Consider the following 20,148-nt stretch of genomic DNA (forward strand, 5'->3'; position numbering starts at 1 on the left):
TCCCGCTAGGACTGGGAACAGAGGCTTGAGGAGCACCTGAGGGGCAGCCTCCAGTCTGGGAGAATGAAACAGCTGGGAACACGAGCAGCAGCGTGTAAAATTGACGCTTTCTGTGGTATGAACCCTATGTTTGCCTCCCGGCCCAGATGAGGAGCCATTAGAAATGGGAGACAGGATCAATATCCTCTGATTGTACTCCTTCTGTTCTCACCCTTGATTTTAATTTCTTGCACATATCTCTGACCTAGAATGATCAAGGCTCAGGCCCTGGCAGGACCGTGAACGTTTGGCCAGCTTGATTCGGCCACCTGGCGAAAGCAATGGTGATGAGGGCCTTTGTCCTGTTGGCTGTCTTCGCAGAAGCCTCGGCAAGATCTTGCACTCCAAATAAAGCAGGTATGCTCTGGTACTACCCCATTTTCCTGGAAAGGAATATTTCCTGATGCTCATCTTCCCAGAGCTCAAAGCTCTGTACTTATATTGTTAGGAAAATGCTGTTATGTAGCCAAGTAGTCTTCTCTAGTGACTCAGATGGTAAAGAGTCTTTCTGCAATGTGGGAGACCTGGGTTCGATCCCTGGGTCAGGAAGATCCCCTGGAGAATGGAATGGCAACCCACTCCAGGATTCTTGCCTGGAGAATCCCATGGATGGAGGAGCCTGATGGGCTATAGGCCATGGGGTGGCAAAGATTCGGACATGACTGAGAGACAAACATACACACAGAAGCACTTAAGCACCCCAATGCCCATTCGATTTTTCCTGCAGAAAGTACAAACATATTGGGTAAACTTACACTTTTTAAAATTGTGAAAGTGTTAGTTGCTTAGTCGTGTCCAACTCTTTGAGACCCCATGGACTGTAGGCTCCTCTGTCCATGGAATTCTCCAGGCAATAAAATTCTATCGAGTAGCCATTCCCTTCTCCAGGGGATCTTTCCAACCCAGAGATTGAACCCATGTCTCTCACATTGAGGGTGCTGCTGCTACTAAGTCACTTCAGTCATGTCCGAATCTGTGTGACCCCACAGACGGAAGCCCACCAGGCTCCCCCGTCCTTGGGATTCCTAGATAGATGAATAAATAGAGATAAAATCTTCACCTTTTTCCCCCCTATTTTCCACTTGATTATTGATTTTCTATGCTGTGCCATAAATTACTATTTCATAGCATTATGCATAAATTGACATTTTAACTTAAATGTGCTCATTTCGTGGGATTAAAAAATACATATATAAATTATGTAAATATATATATATAATCTGGTTTCATACATATATATGAAACCAGATTGAAATATACACGTATTTCCAATTCATTCAATCTGGTTTCAAAAATACGTTCCTTAAAATACGTTCAAGTTTAAATGTGGACCAGTTTTGAATACATGTTAAGAATAGTGTGGATTTACACAGAGGTTGCAAAATCTATAAATGGGAAACTTTAGTGACTGATGTCGGGGGGAACTTTCATCACAGCTCATGAAGAATAGTGGGGAAAATATTTTTAACCAACTGCTTTGCATGCTTAGCTTAATAGGAGCCCACCATATGTAGATTAATGTGATTACCAGATCCTATTTCAAACCTTGTCTCTCGTCTTTCCAGATGTCATTCTCGTGTTTTGCTATCCCAAAACAATCATCACCAAAATCCCTGAGTGCCCTTATGGATGGGAAGTGCACCAGCTGGCGCTTGGTGGGCTGTGTTACAATGGGGTCCATGAAGCAGGTTACTACCAATTTGTAATCCCAGATCTGTCACCTAAAAATAAGTCCTATTGTGGAACCCAGTCTGAGGTAAGTCCAAACTACACAGGGAAGAACTGCTAAAAGCAGGCAAGTGGGCCCATCTGCTGTCCATCCTTAAAAGGATTCAAAATTCACCACTTTCCAAATAAGGGTCAGTCCCTATCCCCAAATCTCCTGAGATGTGAATGTTATTTAAATTCTTCTCTTCTGCCTAGTTTAGGTGACTCTCAGGATTTAAATTTTATTCTTCTATTTTGTTGCCTAAGCAGCTAGACCACCTGCTGCGAGCAGAGCAAACTATTTGTTTGGCCAAAAAGTTCATTCAGGGTTTTCTGTAACATCGTACAGCCAACTCAATGCATTTCCCACCCCCGTGTCACTTGGAGCTCTGAGTATGTGCTCGTTGCTGCCACTCTTTCGGGGCTGGATAGGTGGGCCATCTTCTACTCAAGACTTTGAAGTGGTGACAAAGTGCATTTGGAAGGCATCTTAAAGGAGAGACCAAAGTATAACACAGCCCATAACTGGGTCTTGTGAAGTACCTAGGATAGGTCATCAGAATGAAAAGGAACCACAGACATCCTCTTGCCATGGAATGGAGGAGAAATTGGAGACTTCTCTGTCACAGTTCAAGGCCACAACCAGTAGCAATACAATCAGGAAGAAAGGCTAGGTCTAGTATTCCTACTGCCTTGACGATAGGAGAGGGTACATCTACCAGGTCTCAGATCCTGGGGCCATATTCGCTTCTCAAAGGCCCCACAGTGATTCAGCGATGCAGTGATCTAGTGGGGAGAATCATGGGCATGATTAACAAGAACATCTCGCTTTTTAATATCCTGTTAAATGAGCTAGAAATCATCTGTGTGGTCTCAGGCAGATCACTTCTCAAGTGAATATTAGAGGTCCCCTTTAATTCTAATATTCGGTGATTTTAAAGTCTAAGAAGTCAGAGGAAAGAATCTCAGAATTAGTGCTTATGATTGGAAAAAGGAAAGACCAAGAACTAGGCAGTAATGTTTCAGAGCTGGGAGATAGGTGAAGGTGTCACATAAGATTACTTGGGCAGGGGAAATAAACAAAAAGTTGATGTTGGGAGACAAGAGCTTCTTGAACCAGTTCAGTTTGGTCAGAAGCCTGATAGGTGTATGGATTTTTATTTTAAGTATACCACATTCAACTTCCATTCCGTTCTGTTGCTCAGTCGTGTCCGACTCTTTGCGACCCCGTGGACTGTAGCCTACCAGGCTTCTCCATCCATGGGATTCTCCAGGCAAGAATACCGGAGTGGGTTACCGTTTCCTTCTCCAGGGGCAGCCCTTTACCCCCATGATGTGAATGAAAGTTCTTGGGGAAATTATGGATGATGGCTCAGAAAAAAGTCCATGGGGAGACATAGGTGTTTGCCATTGATATAACTCCCATTCTTCTTTGTCGGTGAGCTGATAATTTTTGTAAAGAGTTCTTAAATCTGTTAGATTATTTTAAACAATCTTGAACAGATTTAAGAACTCTTACAAAAATTATCAGCTCACCGACAAACAAGAATGGGAGTTATATCAATGGCAAACACCTATGTCTCCCCATGGACTTTTTTCTGAGCCATCATCCATAATTTCCCCAAGAACTTTCATTCACATCATGGGGGTAAAGGGCTGCCCTAACTGCCTTCTTCCTTTCTCCAGTACAAGCCCCCCATCTACCACTTCTATAGTCACATCGTTTCCAATGATAGCACCGTGATCGTCAAGAACCAGCCCGTGAACTACTCCTTTTCCTGCACCTACCACTCCACCTACCTGGTGAACCAGGCTGCCTTTGACCAGAGGTAAGCTGCTCTAAGAGAGGAGGGCTGGCTGCCTTACGTGTGTTCTGCAGTCCCTGTCAACCAGGCATGTTTCAGTCCTTATGCAAAATTCTCTCCCCTTTTCAGAGTGGCCACTGTTCATGTGAAGAACGGGAGCATGGGCACATTTGAAAGCCAATTGTCTCTCAACTTCTATACTGTAAGTGGTCTCCAGGTCCCCACTGCTGCCCTGTGGCCTTTACAGGAAATGATAAGATGTTTCCACAGCATTTGTTCTTCTCTAAGCTGTATATGAAAGCCCATTCTTGAATTGGAGTTGAATCATAAGCTTTGGTCTAGTGTTAAGCCTCTTTGAAGACTGGATGCAACAGACATTCAGATTCATAGACTAGATGGAAGAAAGGAAAGGTGTCACAGAGAAATAAGGTTAATCTTCCCATTTCACAGATGAGAAAATTGAGACAAGAGAAATCTTGTGAGTTACCAAAGGTCAGTAGGCGGTAAAGACAGCAACAGTCTAATTCCTAACCAAGATTAGTTTCCACTACAACCCACTCTAGAGATTTAAATTTAGGATCCAACTCTTGTTAAAACATCGCGCACAGTGTAGTGAGCTTCCTACCTGGAACAGCGTTAAGGGGAAAGGTTAGGGTAGCTGCTGCTGCCTGGCTCTTTGGTCTCCAAAGCCCTTTGCTTAGTGGGTCTCCTCTTTGTCTAATTTTGGCATGCTGCCTATGTTGACACTGAAGCTAAAGGCACTCAGAATAAAACACTCCAGAGAAACCGAGTATGCAATGGCCATTAGCCCAGCTGTCCTCCTTTTACAGAGGTGCTTTGTCTTTTAGACCTGCAACTTCCAGTGAGGAGGCAATAACCCAGCTGGCTAAAGGAAAACACAGGCAGAAATCAGAAATAGAGACCTTTACGTAAAAGATTAGAACCGGAAGATAGCCTTAAAGGCCATCAAGTGCAACCTATTCATTTCATAAAGGAAACAATTATCTTACCTGGAGCTCCACTGACTTTGAACTCTTGGAACTCACTTTACCAGCTCCCTGAAACTGAAAGTCACTCAGTCATGTCCAACTCTTTGCAAGCCCATGGACTTTAGTTCATGGAATTCTTCAGGCCAGAATACTGGAGTGGGTAGCCTTTCCCTTCTCCAGGGGATCTTCCCAACCCAGGGGTCGAACCCAGGTCTCCTGCATTGCAGGCAGATTCTTTACCAACTGAGCCACAAGGGGAGCCCTGTTCCCAGTTCTCTGGAAGCTATTAATCTGCTGAACTTAGAGGGTGAGACATAGAAGGGATCCTAGAATAACCTAACTCATTTTACAGAAAAGGATCTAAAACCCAAGGAGAAAATGATCTGCCCAAGACCCACTTGTGGTCTAGAGCAGTTCCCAGTCTGGAACAAGGTCTTCTAACACTGGTCTCCAGGGCAAACTTACTATGCAGGGAATGAAGCTAAGTGTCATGACCCCTAACATTTTATTGTTGTTCAGTTGCACAGTCACGTCTGATTCTTTGTGATCCCATGGACTGCAACACCCCAGGTTTCCCTGTCCTTCACCATCTTCAGGAGTTTACTCAAACTCTTGTCCATTAAGTTGATGATGCCATCCAACCATCTCATGCTCTGTCATCCCCTTCTCCTCCAATCTGACATGCACAGGCCCTTGTCAAGGCCCTGTGTCTAATTTTGTATTCAAAGTTTTAATTCTTTTCTTTCAAAAGGGCTCTCTAAATAAACTTCAAGGTCCCATAAAACCTAGATCTGCCCCAGGCTACACACCACTAGTGATTAAGTCCTGCGAAAAGGAATCCATACAACCCCTTGACCTATATTGGCAGGGGCTTGGTGCAATGTGGATCACCAGGGTGATGAAAGAATGGCAAAACCACTGAAGTAACTGAGGAAGGTTCTCCAGGAAGGAAAATAAGCTACACACATGACAACAGACCCAGGGGACATGTTGATGATGGGTTGTCTTTACTACTGAGTCCCTGTCTGGAAGTACAGGATTGTTGCTTTAACCAGATGAAACTGTAGATATGACCCCATGAAGATTTTATGACAGGTGGAAATGGAGAGGAACCATGATTGTGAAAATGCATCATTCACCATCAGGTATGTGGAGTGAAGTTTCAGACATGAATATCAAACCTTAGATCTTTTTAAAGAGAACACAAAAATCAGGAAGCATGTTCTCAGCATCACCAGGCCATCCTCTGGGCTAGACAGACTGCTTCCTTGAACTGCTAGAAGTGAGTTCTTGCTAAGGCCTTCCCTCGGGGCCAACACAACCCTTACAGGACAAACGAACCTTGGCAATGAGGGGACTCTGAGGTTACAGCCGAGATTTTGGTAGATTAACATTCCCACAATGGGCTTGGATTCCGGTGCCTTACCCATGTGGCTGGTATTTTTCTTCTTCTCCCTTCTTCCACTTGCAGAGCATTCTTGTGTGCTTCTGAAGAAACAGCTGCTCCTTGCATAAATTTCCATCAAATTAGCAGAGACAGAGCAGTCCCCTGCCTGGGGCAGTGGAATCAGCGCACTGCTAATAGCCCAGGATTCCAAGAGCTTCAAATGCCAGGCTCCAAAACCACCAGTTCCGCTCAGCCTGCTTCCTCTCCTCTCTCTCCATCCTCTTCTACTTGTTACTGTGAGTGGCTCTGTAGTTGGTATTCTTGGTGAAAAGTTTTTTTTGACTCTCAGTCCCAAATAAAGGAAGGCAGTCAACTTGCAGAAGTAGCCTAACATTGAGGTTAAGAAAATAGGCCTTGACGTCAGACCACAGGTTGGAAGCTTGGTCCCCTATTTACTGTAGTATGACCTTGGGCAAGTTAGTTAACTCCTCTGAGTCTCCACCTACGAATTTGTTCAATGGGGATAATAACAGCACTTACCTGAGGTTTGTTATAAGGGTTAAATGAAATAATCCTTATAAAACACTTTGCACAGTTCCTGGCACAAATAAGTGTCCAAGGAAGTAGTCATTCTCATAACTGTCAACTTTGGCCTCATTTTTAAAATATCTATCTATTTGGCTATGTCTAGTCTTAGTTGGAGGAGAAGGCAATGGCACCCCACTCCAGTACTCTTGCTTGGAAAATCCCATGGACGGAGAAGCCTGGTAGGCTGCAGTCCTTGGAGTCACGAAGAGTCGGACACAACTAAGCGACTTCACTTTCACTTTTCACTTTCATGCATTGGAGAAGGAAATGGCAACCCACTCCAGTGTTCTTGCCTGGAGAATCCCAGGGACGGGGGAGCCTGGTGGGCTGCCGTCTGTGGGGTCGCACAGAGTCGGACATGACTGAAGCGACTCAGCAGCAGCCTTAGTTGCAGCATGTAGTTCCCTGACCAGGGATTGAACCCAGGCTCCCTGCATTGGATGATCAGAGTCCCAGCCACTGGATCACCAGAGAGGTCTCCAAACCTCATTTAAACTGGAAACTGAGAGCTCCTAGCTCTAGCATGGTTACTTTTATAGGGTTGAGCATCAATCTCAGAGTGGGATTCGGTTGACTTTTATTCAATCAAAATGGTATAGGCTGTTGCTTTTAGTTAGAAACAAACGACAAAGCTGGGATGGAACAAATGTAAGAAATAGAGACCAAAATCATAGACTTCCAGAGTCGGAACAAACCTCAGAGGGGACTAATGTAGACCTTCCATCTAATGCCCCAAACCCTCTGCAAGACTGCTGAGGGATGAACTCCCTATCTCTTCCAAGAACGATGACAAATTGGGCCTTCCTATTTTAGGTCAACATGTGAAATCTGACCTCCTGAACTCTGGCCCATTGGTCCCAGTTCTCTCCTCTGAAATGACACTGCTGAAGGTCCTTCAACTAGCTTGAGCCTGTCTTTTCCAAACTAATTATCACCCCACTCTTGGTGGTCCATTCATCATCTTATTCACTCTTCTCTGAGGATGATCCCCTGGGTTAATGCTCCCACTAAAAGGTGGAGCCCAGAATTTGCCAAAACAAATTGCCTGGTTATTAAAGGGTGACGTTCTCTGGACATAGGTCCCTAATTTTCATGTTATTAAGAAAGTAGGGGGAACACACTGAGCATTGCCTTCTGTCAGGTGAGAAGTAGAGAAACTGACCATCAAAGGTGTTTCTTCTCAGAAATTGAATTAAGGGTGAAGATTGTGTTTGACACTTTGTAACAATCAGGAGGGTTCCTCGGCAAGTGGAGGCATTCCAGTATTCCAATTCCTGGTTCCTAGGAGCTGGGGGCCAGGAGAAGTACCTCTGGCTACATTGGTGATGGTATTATCATCCTCAGGTAGATCCTACATTTGGAAACAGTCCCTTGAAATAAAATAAATCTCAGAAAATAATAGGGAACATTAGAAGCCACTATCCTCTGCCACTTCAACTTGCACATTAAGCTGATCATTTAAGGATGTTATTGTTTAATTATTACAACCATTTAGATGGTACAGGGGGCTGAGAGAAGGGAAGAAAAAAAATTGACTTCTGGGTGACTGAGTCAGGAGGCCTTGGCTGGACCTGCGATTGACAAGATAATATAAGAGACCCTAGAAGATAATTCTGAACCCTCTTGTCAATTCGTTAAATTCGACCCTTAGGGAGTTAAGGTCTATTTATCTAGATGTCCTTGCTGTCAGTTTACCCATTGCAGTTCTGTAAATCTCTAAGTTCATGAAACTCAATTGTTTCATTAGTATCCTGGTCTAAACTTTATGCTCCTATTGTATACAGCCACCATCAAAGAAACACTTCTGCAAGACAGATGAAGGCAAAATGTATTCCCATTTTGCAGATGGGAATGCTAAGGATCAAAAGGCTGGCTTGCCTGTAGTGTGTCCCAAGTTAGTGGTGGGAACTAGGATTAATCCAGGATCTTTGTCTTGATTCCCTGTACTTGAATCACGGCAATGAGCCCCAGCTGCCCTTGCATTGAAGCCTCAGTGTCCTGGATCCACCCCCACAGGCTAACTTCCTCTCTGCCCTCCTCACTCCCTGCCTCTCCCCACCTCCGCTTTACTCACTCACAGTTCCAGCACACTGGCACCCTGCTGCCCTGCGTGCCACTCTCTCCCCCAGGGCCTTTTCCTGCATGGCCTGATGCCTGCATGGCATCTCCTCCCTCCAGTCTTGATTCAAATGTCACTTCCTCAAGGAAGCCTCCCAACCACTGCACTGCAAATTAAAACCTGTCCCCTCCTTGCACTCCCAATCCACCTTACCCTGCTCTACATTTTTTTTAATAGTTTTTCTAGATAGAATACAATAGTCTATCCTAGCCATATAATTCATTTAACCTACTGTCTGCTGTCCAACTCCCTTGCTAGAACGTCAGGAGGCTAGAGACAGAGATCTCTATTTGTTCACTGATAAATCTCAACAGACAGGACAGCCTGACTTAGAGATTCTCTTAACATAGAGAGCAGTTCCTGACACATAGTAGGTGATCAGAAAGTTGTTTCTGTTGTTAATGTTAACTGAACTGGGAATCAGAGTATAAACTTTCCAATCCAAGCCAGAATCTGCTCAAGGAAATCCAGCATTGCTGGATTCCACCCTTTTTCCATCAAGCAAGTCTTGCTCCTCATCGGCATAGATGTGACATACAATACATGTCTCACTGTAACCAGCAAACCCAGTTATATGATGTCCTCATCCATGCTAAGATGGCACCAGGATCCTAGGAGTTACCACTTCTCTGGTCCCCGAGGGTCTCACTGTGGTCTCATGAGCCTGTGTCTTTGGGTTGATCCTTACCCTCCACCCCGTCCTGATGTATCTGCTCCTGTCAGACCAAACTGCTCAGCCTGACAGATCATAATGCCCAGTGTCAATTTCCTTCCAAAGAATGCCAAGTTCTCCACTAAGAAAGAAGCGCCGTTTATCCTGGAGACATCCGAAATTGGTTCAGATCTGTTTGCAGGAGTAGAAGCCAAAGGGTTAAGCATTAGGTAAGTATGTGTTCTTATTGTCTGTATTTGTAAATACAAAGATGAGGAAAAAAGACCAGACCAGAGGCTTTTTAATCACCCAGCGTTTCTAGGCATATAATTCTCAGGCTTAAAGTGAGATGCATTTTGTTTCCTTTCCAGGTTTAAAGTGGTTTTGAACAGCTGTTGGGCCACACCCTCGGCTGATTTCATGTATCCTTTGCAGTGGCAGCTGATCAACAAGGGGTAGGTACGGCTCTCTGGACCACAAGTCTGAGTGGTGGGACCAGGTGATCCGGGGTGACTCTGGCTTGGGACAGCTTGGGAGGAAGAGATGGAGCCTGTTGGGGCCACATTAGTGACTTCCTCTGTGTTTCCAGACTGAGTAATGCTACCAGGAAAAGCTTACATAGTGCTTTCTAGGTACCAGATACTGTCCCGAGAGCTTTAACATGTATTAACTCACTTCCCTGACAACAGGTGAGTATAATTACTATCATCTCCTCTTTCCAGATGAGGAAACTGAGGCATAGGAGGGGTTAAGTAATGTCACATAATTCATGTATGTGCGTGTTTATGGGGAAATGGTCACGTTGGGTTCAAATCCAGTCCATCTGACATCAGAACCCAGATGAGGACTAAATTAGATGTCCATGTAAAAAGTTTAGCACATAGTACCTGGCTGGTATCCAATCAATTTTAATATCATTGTTTTTATTTACTAATAATTCCATGGGTAATTCTTAAAATCTGAAGTAGAGGACTAAAGTATTGGAATTATAGCATAGAAAAGCGATTCTAGAAATCATACATAGATGGTTTAGAAACAGTACACAAGAGGTATGAAGACCATCTTAGAGGCAGCTCTAGAGCCCAAGGTGATAAGACCTGAATCAACGTTGTAGCCAAGTGAATGAAAAGAAGGTCATCCAATGTCATCCAAGCAGGGAGAAGCAATAAAAATTTAGCAACTGATCGGATATAGTAGAGGGAAGGACAGGACACAGCATCTGAAGAACATGTGACAAAGAATGCTTTCTACTGTTGACTGTGGACTGTGAAGATGAGGAATAGTTTGTAAGCTCCCAGGGAAGAGAGGTTCTGGGTAAGGGAGTCTGGATTCTCCTTGAGTTCATGATTGTCTAGAAACACTTAGAATTGTAACTTTGGAAAACAAAAGAGAGGATGAGTATACTAGAGATGCAGGCACTGTCCACACAATGCACAGTAAACTCAGAAGAGGCCATTCCCCAAACCAAAGCAGACAATTACACTGGAACTCATCAGGGCTAAGCAAAAATACAGGGGCTGGGGACAAAGATGATGAGATAACAAAGATAAAGCCACTTTGGATCTTTATCTATATTTATTTAAGAAGCACTCATACAGCCCTTGGGCTTTCCTTGAGGCTTAGCTGGTAAAGAATCCACCTGAAATGCTGGAGACCTGGGTTGGATCCCTGGGTTGGGAAGACCTGCTGGAGAAGGGAAAAGGCTACCCACACCAGTATTCTGACCTGGAGAATTCCATGGACTGTATAGTCCACAGGGTTGCAAAGAGCTGGACACGACTGAGTGACTTTCACTTTATATAGCCCTTACAACATACCAGACGCTGCTCTAGATAGGTATTTTACAAATACTTTTTTCAATTTCATTAAAATTCCTATAAAGTAGGTAGTATAATAATCACTATTTTATAGATGAGCAAACTGAGGCACAGACATTCAAATTCCAAAAGTCTAAGCTAGTAAAGGGATGATGATCTGAGCAGCATTATGGACAGAGGAGCCTGGCAGGCTACAGTCCACGGGGTTGCAAAGAACAGAACATGACTGAGTGCATGTACACACACGCACACACACATCACCTAATAACAGCGGGTAGGGCAGGTCAGTAAGGGCCGCATGCAAGCCACCTATCTTCCTGCAGGGATGAGAGCTCAGTTTGGGTCCTTATTTCATGTTATTGAATGAGCCATTTAGGTTTTGTTGTTGTTGGTACAAATCCAATGACTTCAGAGAGATTCTAAAATAAATTATTGACCTATAGGGACCTTAAAATTACCAATAGGCATTGGGAACCTCTCGCAAACAATGGCCACACAAGGGCAAAGTCTTCTGACACATCATGGAATTGTCTCCTTAGATAGCTCTGGTACTCTTGCTCACCTAGCAGATGTGTGATATGACAGAAAAGGGAATGCTTGTGACTTCAAGGGAGTCTTTACAAGTGGTCCTCGAACTCTAGTGCACACTGGATTTCCTTCGGGTGCCACCTACAACTTCAGAAGATCCCAGGGTTCACCCTGGGAATCTGCATTTAAGTGCTGCTAAATCAAAGAAGCCCTGATATAGTTGCAAACTCTGCCTAGTTGAAGTGGCCCTTTGAGGCTGGCGATACATGCACAAAGATCAGTGCCAAAGGGAAGAATTAGAAAGTCCACTCCATAACCTCCCACATGCTTTTGGTTCACATCAGGCCCTTTGGGAGGAAAGCCCAGTTTTCGAGATGCCTGGAGAGACTGGAATAAATAGGTTGTCAGGAATTTTGACCTCAGGTGGGGAAAGGAGACTCCTGTGATGATGGTGTACAAGCCTCCCTCTAGACGTTCCCGAGCTACCTGTCACGGACAGGCAAATGCCACAGTCAGCACCAACAGACAGCAGTGCTAAGGCATCTAGGCCTGCCTATGGCTTACCTCCTGCCTTCTGCCAACAAAGCTCTGCTTACGTTGTTTTCCACTGGCTGACACCAGGCCTTGGACGCTCCAGCAGCAAGGATCTATTTTTAAGCACTTAGTCTTGAATTCATATGAGGATCTCAGGTTTAAAGACCAAACGATCCTTCAAGAGTCTTGTTTCACAGCTCGGAAAATGCCCCCAGCTCTGTCACTGCTCAGAAGCCTCCACCGACAGAACCCCACTTCCGGCCTTGGTCAGATAAAAGGTGCGATGTTCATGCCTCATTTCACCCTATGACTCTCAGAGTTAACGTCCCTTCTGTCCTACCTCTAATTTGGCCCCTATTGTCTGATTCTGATAGAGGGTGCCGGGGAGGGTCCACCATGAAGGTTCCCTGGGGTGGTTGCTCTGCTCTCTGTTGTATGTCTTGAGTTGGAACAACAGTAGAGTCAGAGGGACACGCCAGGAGAGGCATGAACTTTGGGGTCCAAGCAGGGCTGTTCACTGGTCTTCAGCTTTTGAACCCATAGACCTTTGTTCCACAGAGGACAGATCCTGATGCTCACCGTCACCTGTATGCAAGTCCCAACACTCTGTAGTTTGGGAGTGTATATTGCCTCCCTGTATATTCCCAAGAAACACTGTGTCTCTTCCAAACACCTGGTTGAATGTCTGGCACTTATGTAGCGAATCCCTATGCACTGGGCAAATGAAAAATTATTGTGCTTAAACCAGGGTTTCCCAATCTCAACACTATGGACTCTTTGGGCTGGAACAGTCTTTGTTGTGGGGTCTGTCCTGTGCCCTCCAAGACATTCTGTAGCATCCCTGATCTTTACCCTTTAGACGCCAGGAGCATTCCCCTGTCCCCCAAGTCATGACAAACACATGCCAAATGGCCCCAGGTGAAAACAATGGGTTTCAACCCATGTCCATCTATATTACCATTTTTTTATTTTACTGCAATTGTACTTTTGGAACTTTGAAACTTCCCAACAGCACATTCTCCTTACAGAGAATTTAGGGGGAAAAAAAAAACAAACATAAAGGTGAAAGGAAAAAAACCAAAAACTGTCCATAATAGCCAGGGGTAACATTTAGGTGGTATCCTTCGAGCCATTTTTTTCTGTGTGTGTATTAAAAATATTACTTTTTTACCAGAGTAGTTACTTATAATAGAGTGGACATAAAACTTAAGTAATATAGTGTAAATTCAAATTCCCAGTGGCAAAACCTCACAATACACACACAACAATGTGCTGGGTGTGACCTGGGCAGAGGTGGCTGTGGCAGCAGACTGGGAAATGCTGCTCCTAGCACCACCATCTCTATTTTGGACACATGCTGAGAGTCTGGACATATTCCAGTTCGCCAAGGACACTATCTTGGAGGTTTCATTTCTCTGGGACAGAGGTGTGGTGACTTACCAGATGTGTGGCTTCTGGCAAGTTGTTTCACCCTGGCTCTACTCTGTCTGTAGAATAGGGATGACCACAGCCATCTCATAGCTCCTCAGAGAGACCCCAGAGAAACGAAGATAAGTGAGGTGCCGCCAGTCAGAGTGCTTCAAAAGGAGAGCGTGCTGTGTACCAGCCCAGAGGAGGCTATGCGTGACTTTGCGCAGACACTCTTGCTGGAATTCACGAGGTGACCTTGTCTCCCACACTTCCCTCCCCCACCCCGTGTGCTCCAGCTGCCCCACGGACGAGACCGTCCTCGTGCATGAGAACGGGAAAGACCACAGGGCCACCTTCCAATTCAATGCCTTCCGGTTCCAGAACATCCCCAAACTATCCAAGGTGTGGTTACACTGCGAGACGTTCATCTGTGACAGTGAGAAGCTTTCCTGCCCAGTGGTGAGCCACCCCTCCCCTGAACTAGAGTGTTACCTGGGGGTGGGGGAGAGCAGTATTTGAGAAGCTGTATTTTTTTTTTTTTAAGCTGGGAAATTATCACTAGGCCCTGTAGGTGTGTGCTGAGGATATTCTGGAGGAAAGGATGCTGAGGGTGGGAGCAGATGTCCCAAATGGTTCTGCCCTGCCACCAACAAGCTATATGGTCTGGCCCATGTCACTTAACCCCGAGCCTGGTTTTCCCCTCTTTAAAAATAGAGCGATAATGAATAATGGCAGCCCTTCTCTTCAGAGAGCAGTGTTAGGGAAAATGAAAGCAATAACAGAAGTGGAAATGCTTTGGAAAAGTTAAAAGGATAAGGGAATTCAAAATCCAGGTAATAACAGTAAGCTCTGGATGGAAGGCAAAGGTACTTTTAGCTCTTGACTTACCAGCCTGAGGGTCCATCTCTGGGACTTGTGATGGACCAGAGAGATGCTGTAGGAATTCCCACGTGAGATCATAGTTGTTCTGATCACCTGAGACAAAGGGCCCAGCTTCCCAGACACGTTTAGTGTAGCTCATGCAGGGTGGTCAGTTTCCCTTCTGCTTCTCCCCCAAGAAATTGCTGCAAGACCAATCAACGTGCAGAGTGAATTCAGGTGGGAGATAGTTTTCCGTTGGGACCTGGTGTGAACCTGGTCCTCAGAGCAGTGCTTCCAACGTGCGGTCCATGCAGCTTCAGCATCACTTGGGAACTTGTTAGGTGAGGATGCAAATTCTCAACCCCCTACCCCAGATCGACCTGATTCAGACACTCTGGGTGGGCCCAGCCATCTGTGCTTTAGCAAGCTCTTCGGGTAATTCTGAGGCATGCTCCAGTTTGAAAACCACTGCATTAAAGACCTCAAAGCGCTTAATTCCAAACTGTTACCTCCTCCAGTCTGTTTGGACCAGAGACCTTGGCGAGGAGGGACACAGTGCTTCTGAAGAGGGTACCTACTCACCTGTAGTAACCAACAGAAATAAGATAATCTCTATTGATTCCTATTTGGCAAGACAGTAGTCACTTATGTGCACAAACATAAGATAAAGGGAAGGCAGTAGAGAAACATTTAACTGTTCCTGGAAGGATAATCATTGGTATTACCTTTAAAAAACGAAAACGAACCAGAACACATTTTGCAGGTGTCCACATCTCAGACCACTCTGACAAGAGTAACTATGGCAAAAGTCTTACTTCTCATCAAAAGAAACAGTGTCAGTTCCCTCCCACATGCTATGTGGATTTGTTCCAGCTTGAGAGTTCATGATGGAAAGATTTCTTCCTTTTTTTCAAATCAGAGAAGGGATGAAATACATCTCTCTCTTGGTCATAAAAGAATAAGGGAACTAGTATCTGAGGTCTGGGAATTTTGACTCCATCAAGTTTGTGACTTTTGAAAAAAAAAATTCTGTTTTCTCTCCTGTGTTTGTTTCTGATCCCACCTCCGCCCTCCCCTCCTCCCCCATTGGCTTCTGCTGGGTCTCCAGACTTGTGACAAGCGGAAACGCCTCCTCCGGGACCAGACTGGGGGCGTGCTGGTGGTGGAGCTCTCCCTCCGTAGTAAGCTTCTCTGTTTTCCAAACGGTTGCCTTCATGTCGGGCTGTGTCCACAGGCACGGCCAGTTTGAGCATTTTCACTGAATTGCCAAACCAGCTGTGCCTGTAGACACAACCTTTACCCGCAACGAGTCTCCCCACCTGGGGGCGGTGGGGAAGTTTGTTAATCATCCTAAAAAGTTGGGCCTGTGGCTGCAGTTCCAATGTCCGGCAGGGACTAGGAAGTGCTGAACTTCCAGACACGGTGTGCAGGCAACAATAATAGAAAACGAAGCTACTGGGGCATCCAGGGCAAGTCAACAAACCAGTAAAGGAGCAAGCCTGCCCTGGGTTGGCACTGGGGTTTGAGGCATGAAGGAACTCCATCTGGGTCTCATCTTCTAGAATCTTCATCATCTAGCAAAGAGAGAGATGCTAAATGCTAAGGGAAAGGGAGATGACTGTTCATCGTGGTGGGGGAGGCAGGGTCTATGGGAATGGACAGGTAGTCAGGCTTAGGGAAGACCTCTGTGGGTCATCCTAAAGTCTGGCCCTCAAGGGGGCTGTGACATCGAGGGTAGGCAAGCCTGTGGCAAGGCTGGAGTCACCAAACTCTGGCCAGGAACCCAAACCCAGCCATTGCCTGATTTTGTATGACCTGCAAGCTAAGGATGGTTTTTCCTTTTTATGTGGTTGAAGAAAAACCAAAGCAGTATTTCACAACACTCAAAAATTATATGAAATTCAATTTTCACTGTTTCTACAGAAAGTTTTATTGGAACATGGCCACACTGGTTCATTTAGGGGTTGTCTCCACCTGCTTTCAACCACCTCAAGTGGTTGCAATAGAGACCATGTGGTCAGTGAAGCTGAAAATATTTATTATCACCTGCCCTTTCCAGAAAGTTTACCAACCCCTGCTATAGAGAGCCGAGAAGAGAATGGGGAGATGAAGCTTTGTCAAGCCTGCGAGAAATTTTGTCCTAAAGGCAATGGGGAGTTGGTTGGTTTAATCAGGGGAAAATCAGTCAGGTTTGTGTTTTAGGAACACAGCTTCTCCCTCTGTGATATTTTCTTAAAGTTTCTGCATTTTCTCTTTACTCACTACAGGCAGGGGGTCCTCTGGTCTCTATAGCTTCTCAGGTAAGGAAATGAGCTCCATGCAATGTTTTTAACAGGCAGATGTGTGTTTCAAAGGGGCTTCCTAAGTGGCGCTAGTGGTAGAGAACCCACCTGCCAATGCAGGGTTCAATCCCTGGGTCAGAAAGATCCCCTGGAGGAGGGCATGGCAATCTACTCCAGTAATCTTGCCTGGACAGAGGAGCCTGGCAGGCAATAGTCTGTAGAGTTGCGAAGAGTCAGACACGACCAAAGCAACTTAGCATGCACGTGTGTTTTTTTCTTTTGTTTTTTTAATTAATTTATTTTTTTAACTGAAGGAGAATTGCTTTACAGAAGTTGCTATTTTCTGTCAAAGCTCAACATGAATCAGCCATAGGTACACATATATTCCCTCCCTTTTGAACCTCCCTCCCATCTCCCTCCCATCCTGTCCCTCTAGGTTGATAGAGTCCCTGTTTGAATTTCCTGAGCCATACAGCAAATTCCTCTTGTGTTTTAAAAGAAACTTACTTTTGGTCCCTTAAGAATTAAAAGATATACTTTAAAGCACATCTGAATGAGGTGGAGAGGGACTGGAGGTAGAGGTCTCTCTCCAACCAGCACCTGAGCTTGGAAGGGAGGGAGGAGCTGGGGGCAAGTTGGATGAAGCAGAATGGTATCCCTACCCCTAGCCCCACCAAGTCTGAGCAAAGACATCACCCAGTGGTTTCTTGGGGGATTCTGCATTTGGAGAGCTTGAGTTTTCAATGATCTTTTCATTCAACAAATATTTCTAGTCCCTTCTGTGACCCTGCCATCATGAACTGAGTGACCTTGAGCCATGACCTCACCTGTGCATCCCCCAGTTTCCTCTCTGAAGCTGGGTTAATAATTGCCTGTCTCATACACAGAAGTTGTTGTGTGGATTAACTTTACAGCTAAGAGCCCTAAACAATGCTCAGCATCCAGCAAACATCCAGTAAATATCAACCATAATTACTGACTCTGTACCAGGCACTCTCCTAGGTGGTGTGACTATCACAGTGAAGAAAGCAAGCAGGCTCCTGCCCTTCCTAATATGTGTGAAGTGGGGTGGGTGGGAGCTGAATAGTGATTTAGACAGCAGTCCAAGAAGCCTCTTAGAGGAAGAAGGTCTCATCAAACGATGAGAAGGAGGTAGCTATGCGAGAAGATGGGCAAGACAGTTCTATCTATTCATAAACTCACAGATGTAGGCTTTGCTCTCATAATTACAGGAAATTGTGCAAATCAATTATTTATGATACCCGGATTCTCATTCTTAAAGGAAGTTCTACAGCTAGCGCCATACAGTGAAAAGCACCATCACTATATTATTTAAGTTCGGGTTCCCATTTGTCAGAGTTCCATATCCTGAGCTTGTCTGTTGGGTTCTTTGCACTGATGAAGGTGAGCTATGGAAATCCTGGAAATCCTTCATCCTGGAGGATGAAGTAATCTGATAATGTATACAACGTGCAGAGTTTTATGAAAACCCACTCAACGCCCTTGAGCGGACTCTTTGATGTTGACTCTTTTGCTGAGTTCTCCTTGCTCCTTGTCGAACTGTTTCAGTCTTTTCCTGTCTGGTCCACAGATGTGCTCTATCACCTCATCGTGATGCTGGGGGTTTGCGCTGTGTTATAAGGGAGAGCTAGGCAGGCAGCTGCAGCTCCTCCACCAAGACCACCTCCTCTGTCAAGGACAAACCCACATTTATTGTGCTGCCAAGAAGAACAAGCAGAAGCCCATATCGTTGGGGAGCAGAGAATAGCGCTTTGCCAAATATGTGTTCCGGTGATCTTTGTGAATTTCAGTGATCGTTTTTTCTTTGGTGCCCCACTTCCTCCTGTGAGTTCCTGTGGCTCTTAGGTTCTGCTGTCTCTCCCCTGCAGCTGGCGGGGGAGTCTCCTTTCCCCAGATTCAAGTCAGGGCTGCAGTGGACTCCTTTGACAGTTATTCTAATTTGAAAAGAGTAGCAACCAAGCACAGCTGAACATTTTGAGGAGACAGCAGAGAATAAGCACAAAGTCAGCACTGGGGACAGAGCGCACAGGAACAGCCAACTCTGCCGAAGGGGCCTTTGTCATCAAGGCTGTGCAATTCCTATCTAAGGACCAGGGTTGAGCCACTAGGCAGGGGTTCTAATCTTTCAAGTGATGATGTGGAAATCAGAGCAGAAACGTTTATTTTGCTCCAAACTGAACAGTATGAAGGAAAATGATTCTTGAGAAATCCCCATGAGTGCTAACCTAATTTTTTTTTACTATAAAGTTTTAAAATATGTATAAACATTATGTAGGTAGACACTATGTTTATAGCTGAGATAGACTTCTAAGATGAGAAGAAAATGACAAATTGAATAGGACTCAAGCTGCAAAAAGAATAAACATTAGCATTAGTTTCACGTGATAATACAGCATTGCCTAAACGAAACTGCTGCTTGCAACAGGCCTCAGAGGGACTACCGTGGCAGGTTCTCTGCAGCTTGGCAATCCCATCCTACTATGCCTTGTGATGCCCAAGGCGCTCACTATTTTTATTCATCTGCTAAGAAATCTTGACTCAGAGAATGGTCTGACCTCATTTAGCCTTGACTGCGACACTCAAGCCCATATCTGCTTTTATCTCACTAACCTGTGATCGCTCAAATGGAACCAACAAAACATCGGAAACATAAATGCAAATAAAATGAAAACGAATGGCCAGTGAAACCATGTGGTGTCTGATGCTGAGAGCACTGCCACTCCAGTGACCCAGAAAACGTTGAGAGGAATCATTTATACGATCAAAAAAAGAAAAACTGAAAGAAGTTGTCCTGGTAGAGAATCGGTAGATCCCAGAAAATATACTGAGGACCCAGTTTGAGGCTAGCAGCTTGGATGTCATTGGAAAAGCCGGAGCTTTAAATTCTGTTCTTGGTCTTGTATAGATTTGGGCTTATCGTTGGAAATCATGTCAGCTTGTATCTCTGCATTTAATGTATTTGAGAAGTTTTAAGATCTGTAGTTTGATGGTTCTTTTAAATGGTGTTAATGAACTCAGAAATTAAGCTAATTCTAAAATCTCTGGAGACAGAGTGCGTGTTTAGCAACAGGTTCCATTAAAATAAGTCAATGTAGTCGAACTGGTCTCAAAGCTGGTACTCCAACCATTTTGGATCTCTTCTTTCTATAAATTCAGAATTTTTGTAGCTAGCCTTTACCTCAAAAGGTCAGAAGATTTATTTTATCGGTTCTAGTCAAAACTCTTTAATAGCATACTCACAGCCATAATCACAAATCCTTGGCTGTCAGAGTAAAACAATGTTGTGGTAGTTTTGCTTTGTTTTATCATAATGTTTAATGATCTTGTATCTCTTTGTGGTGCTACGGAATAAATAAAATGTCTTAAATAACCAATGACTATAGCTTCCAGTGTTAATATATCATGTTGA

The 20,148-nt window shown here is 44.7% G+C and overlaps 1 protein-coding gene across 1 annotated transcript; it reads left to right on the forward strand.

Moving 5' to 3' along the window:
• Window positions 1–320: 320 nt before the first annotated feature.
• TECTB (tectorin beta) lies at window positions 321–18,474 on the forward strand. Its single transcript, XM_055424659.1, has 10 exons — window positions 321–396; window positions 1,605–1,795; window positions 3,433–3,575; window positions 3,681–3,753; window positions 9,413–9,516; window positions 9,658–9,741; window positions 13,872–14,034; window positions 15,545–15,617; window positions 16,704–16,736; window positions 18,310–18,474. Exons 1-10 carry the CDS (start codon window positions 321–323, stop codon window positions 18,357–18,359), a joined length of 990 nt encoding a protein of 329 aa, XP_055280634.1. The 3' UTR covers window positions 18,360–18,474.
• Window positions 18,475–20,148: the final 1,674 nt, after the last annotated feature.

This window comes from Moschus berezovskii, chromosome 12 (assembly GCF_049115385.1).
Source record: "Moschus berezovskii isolate FMDL1 chromosome 12, NW_MosBer_1.0, whole genome shotgun sequence".
In the NCBI taxonomy this organism is placed as follows: domain Eukaryota; kingdom Metazoa; phylum Chordata; class Mammalia; order Artiodactyla; family Moschidae; genus Moschus; species Moschus berezovskii.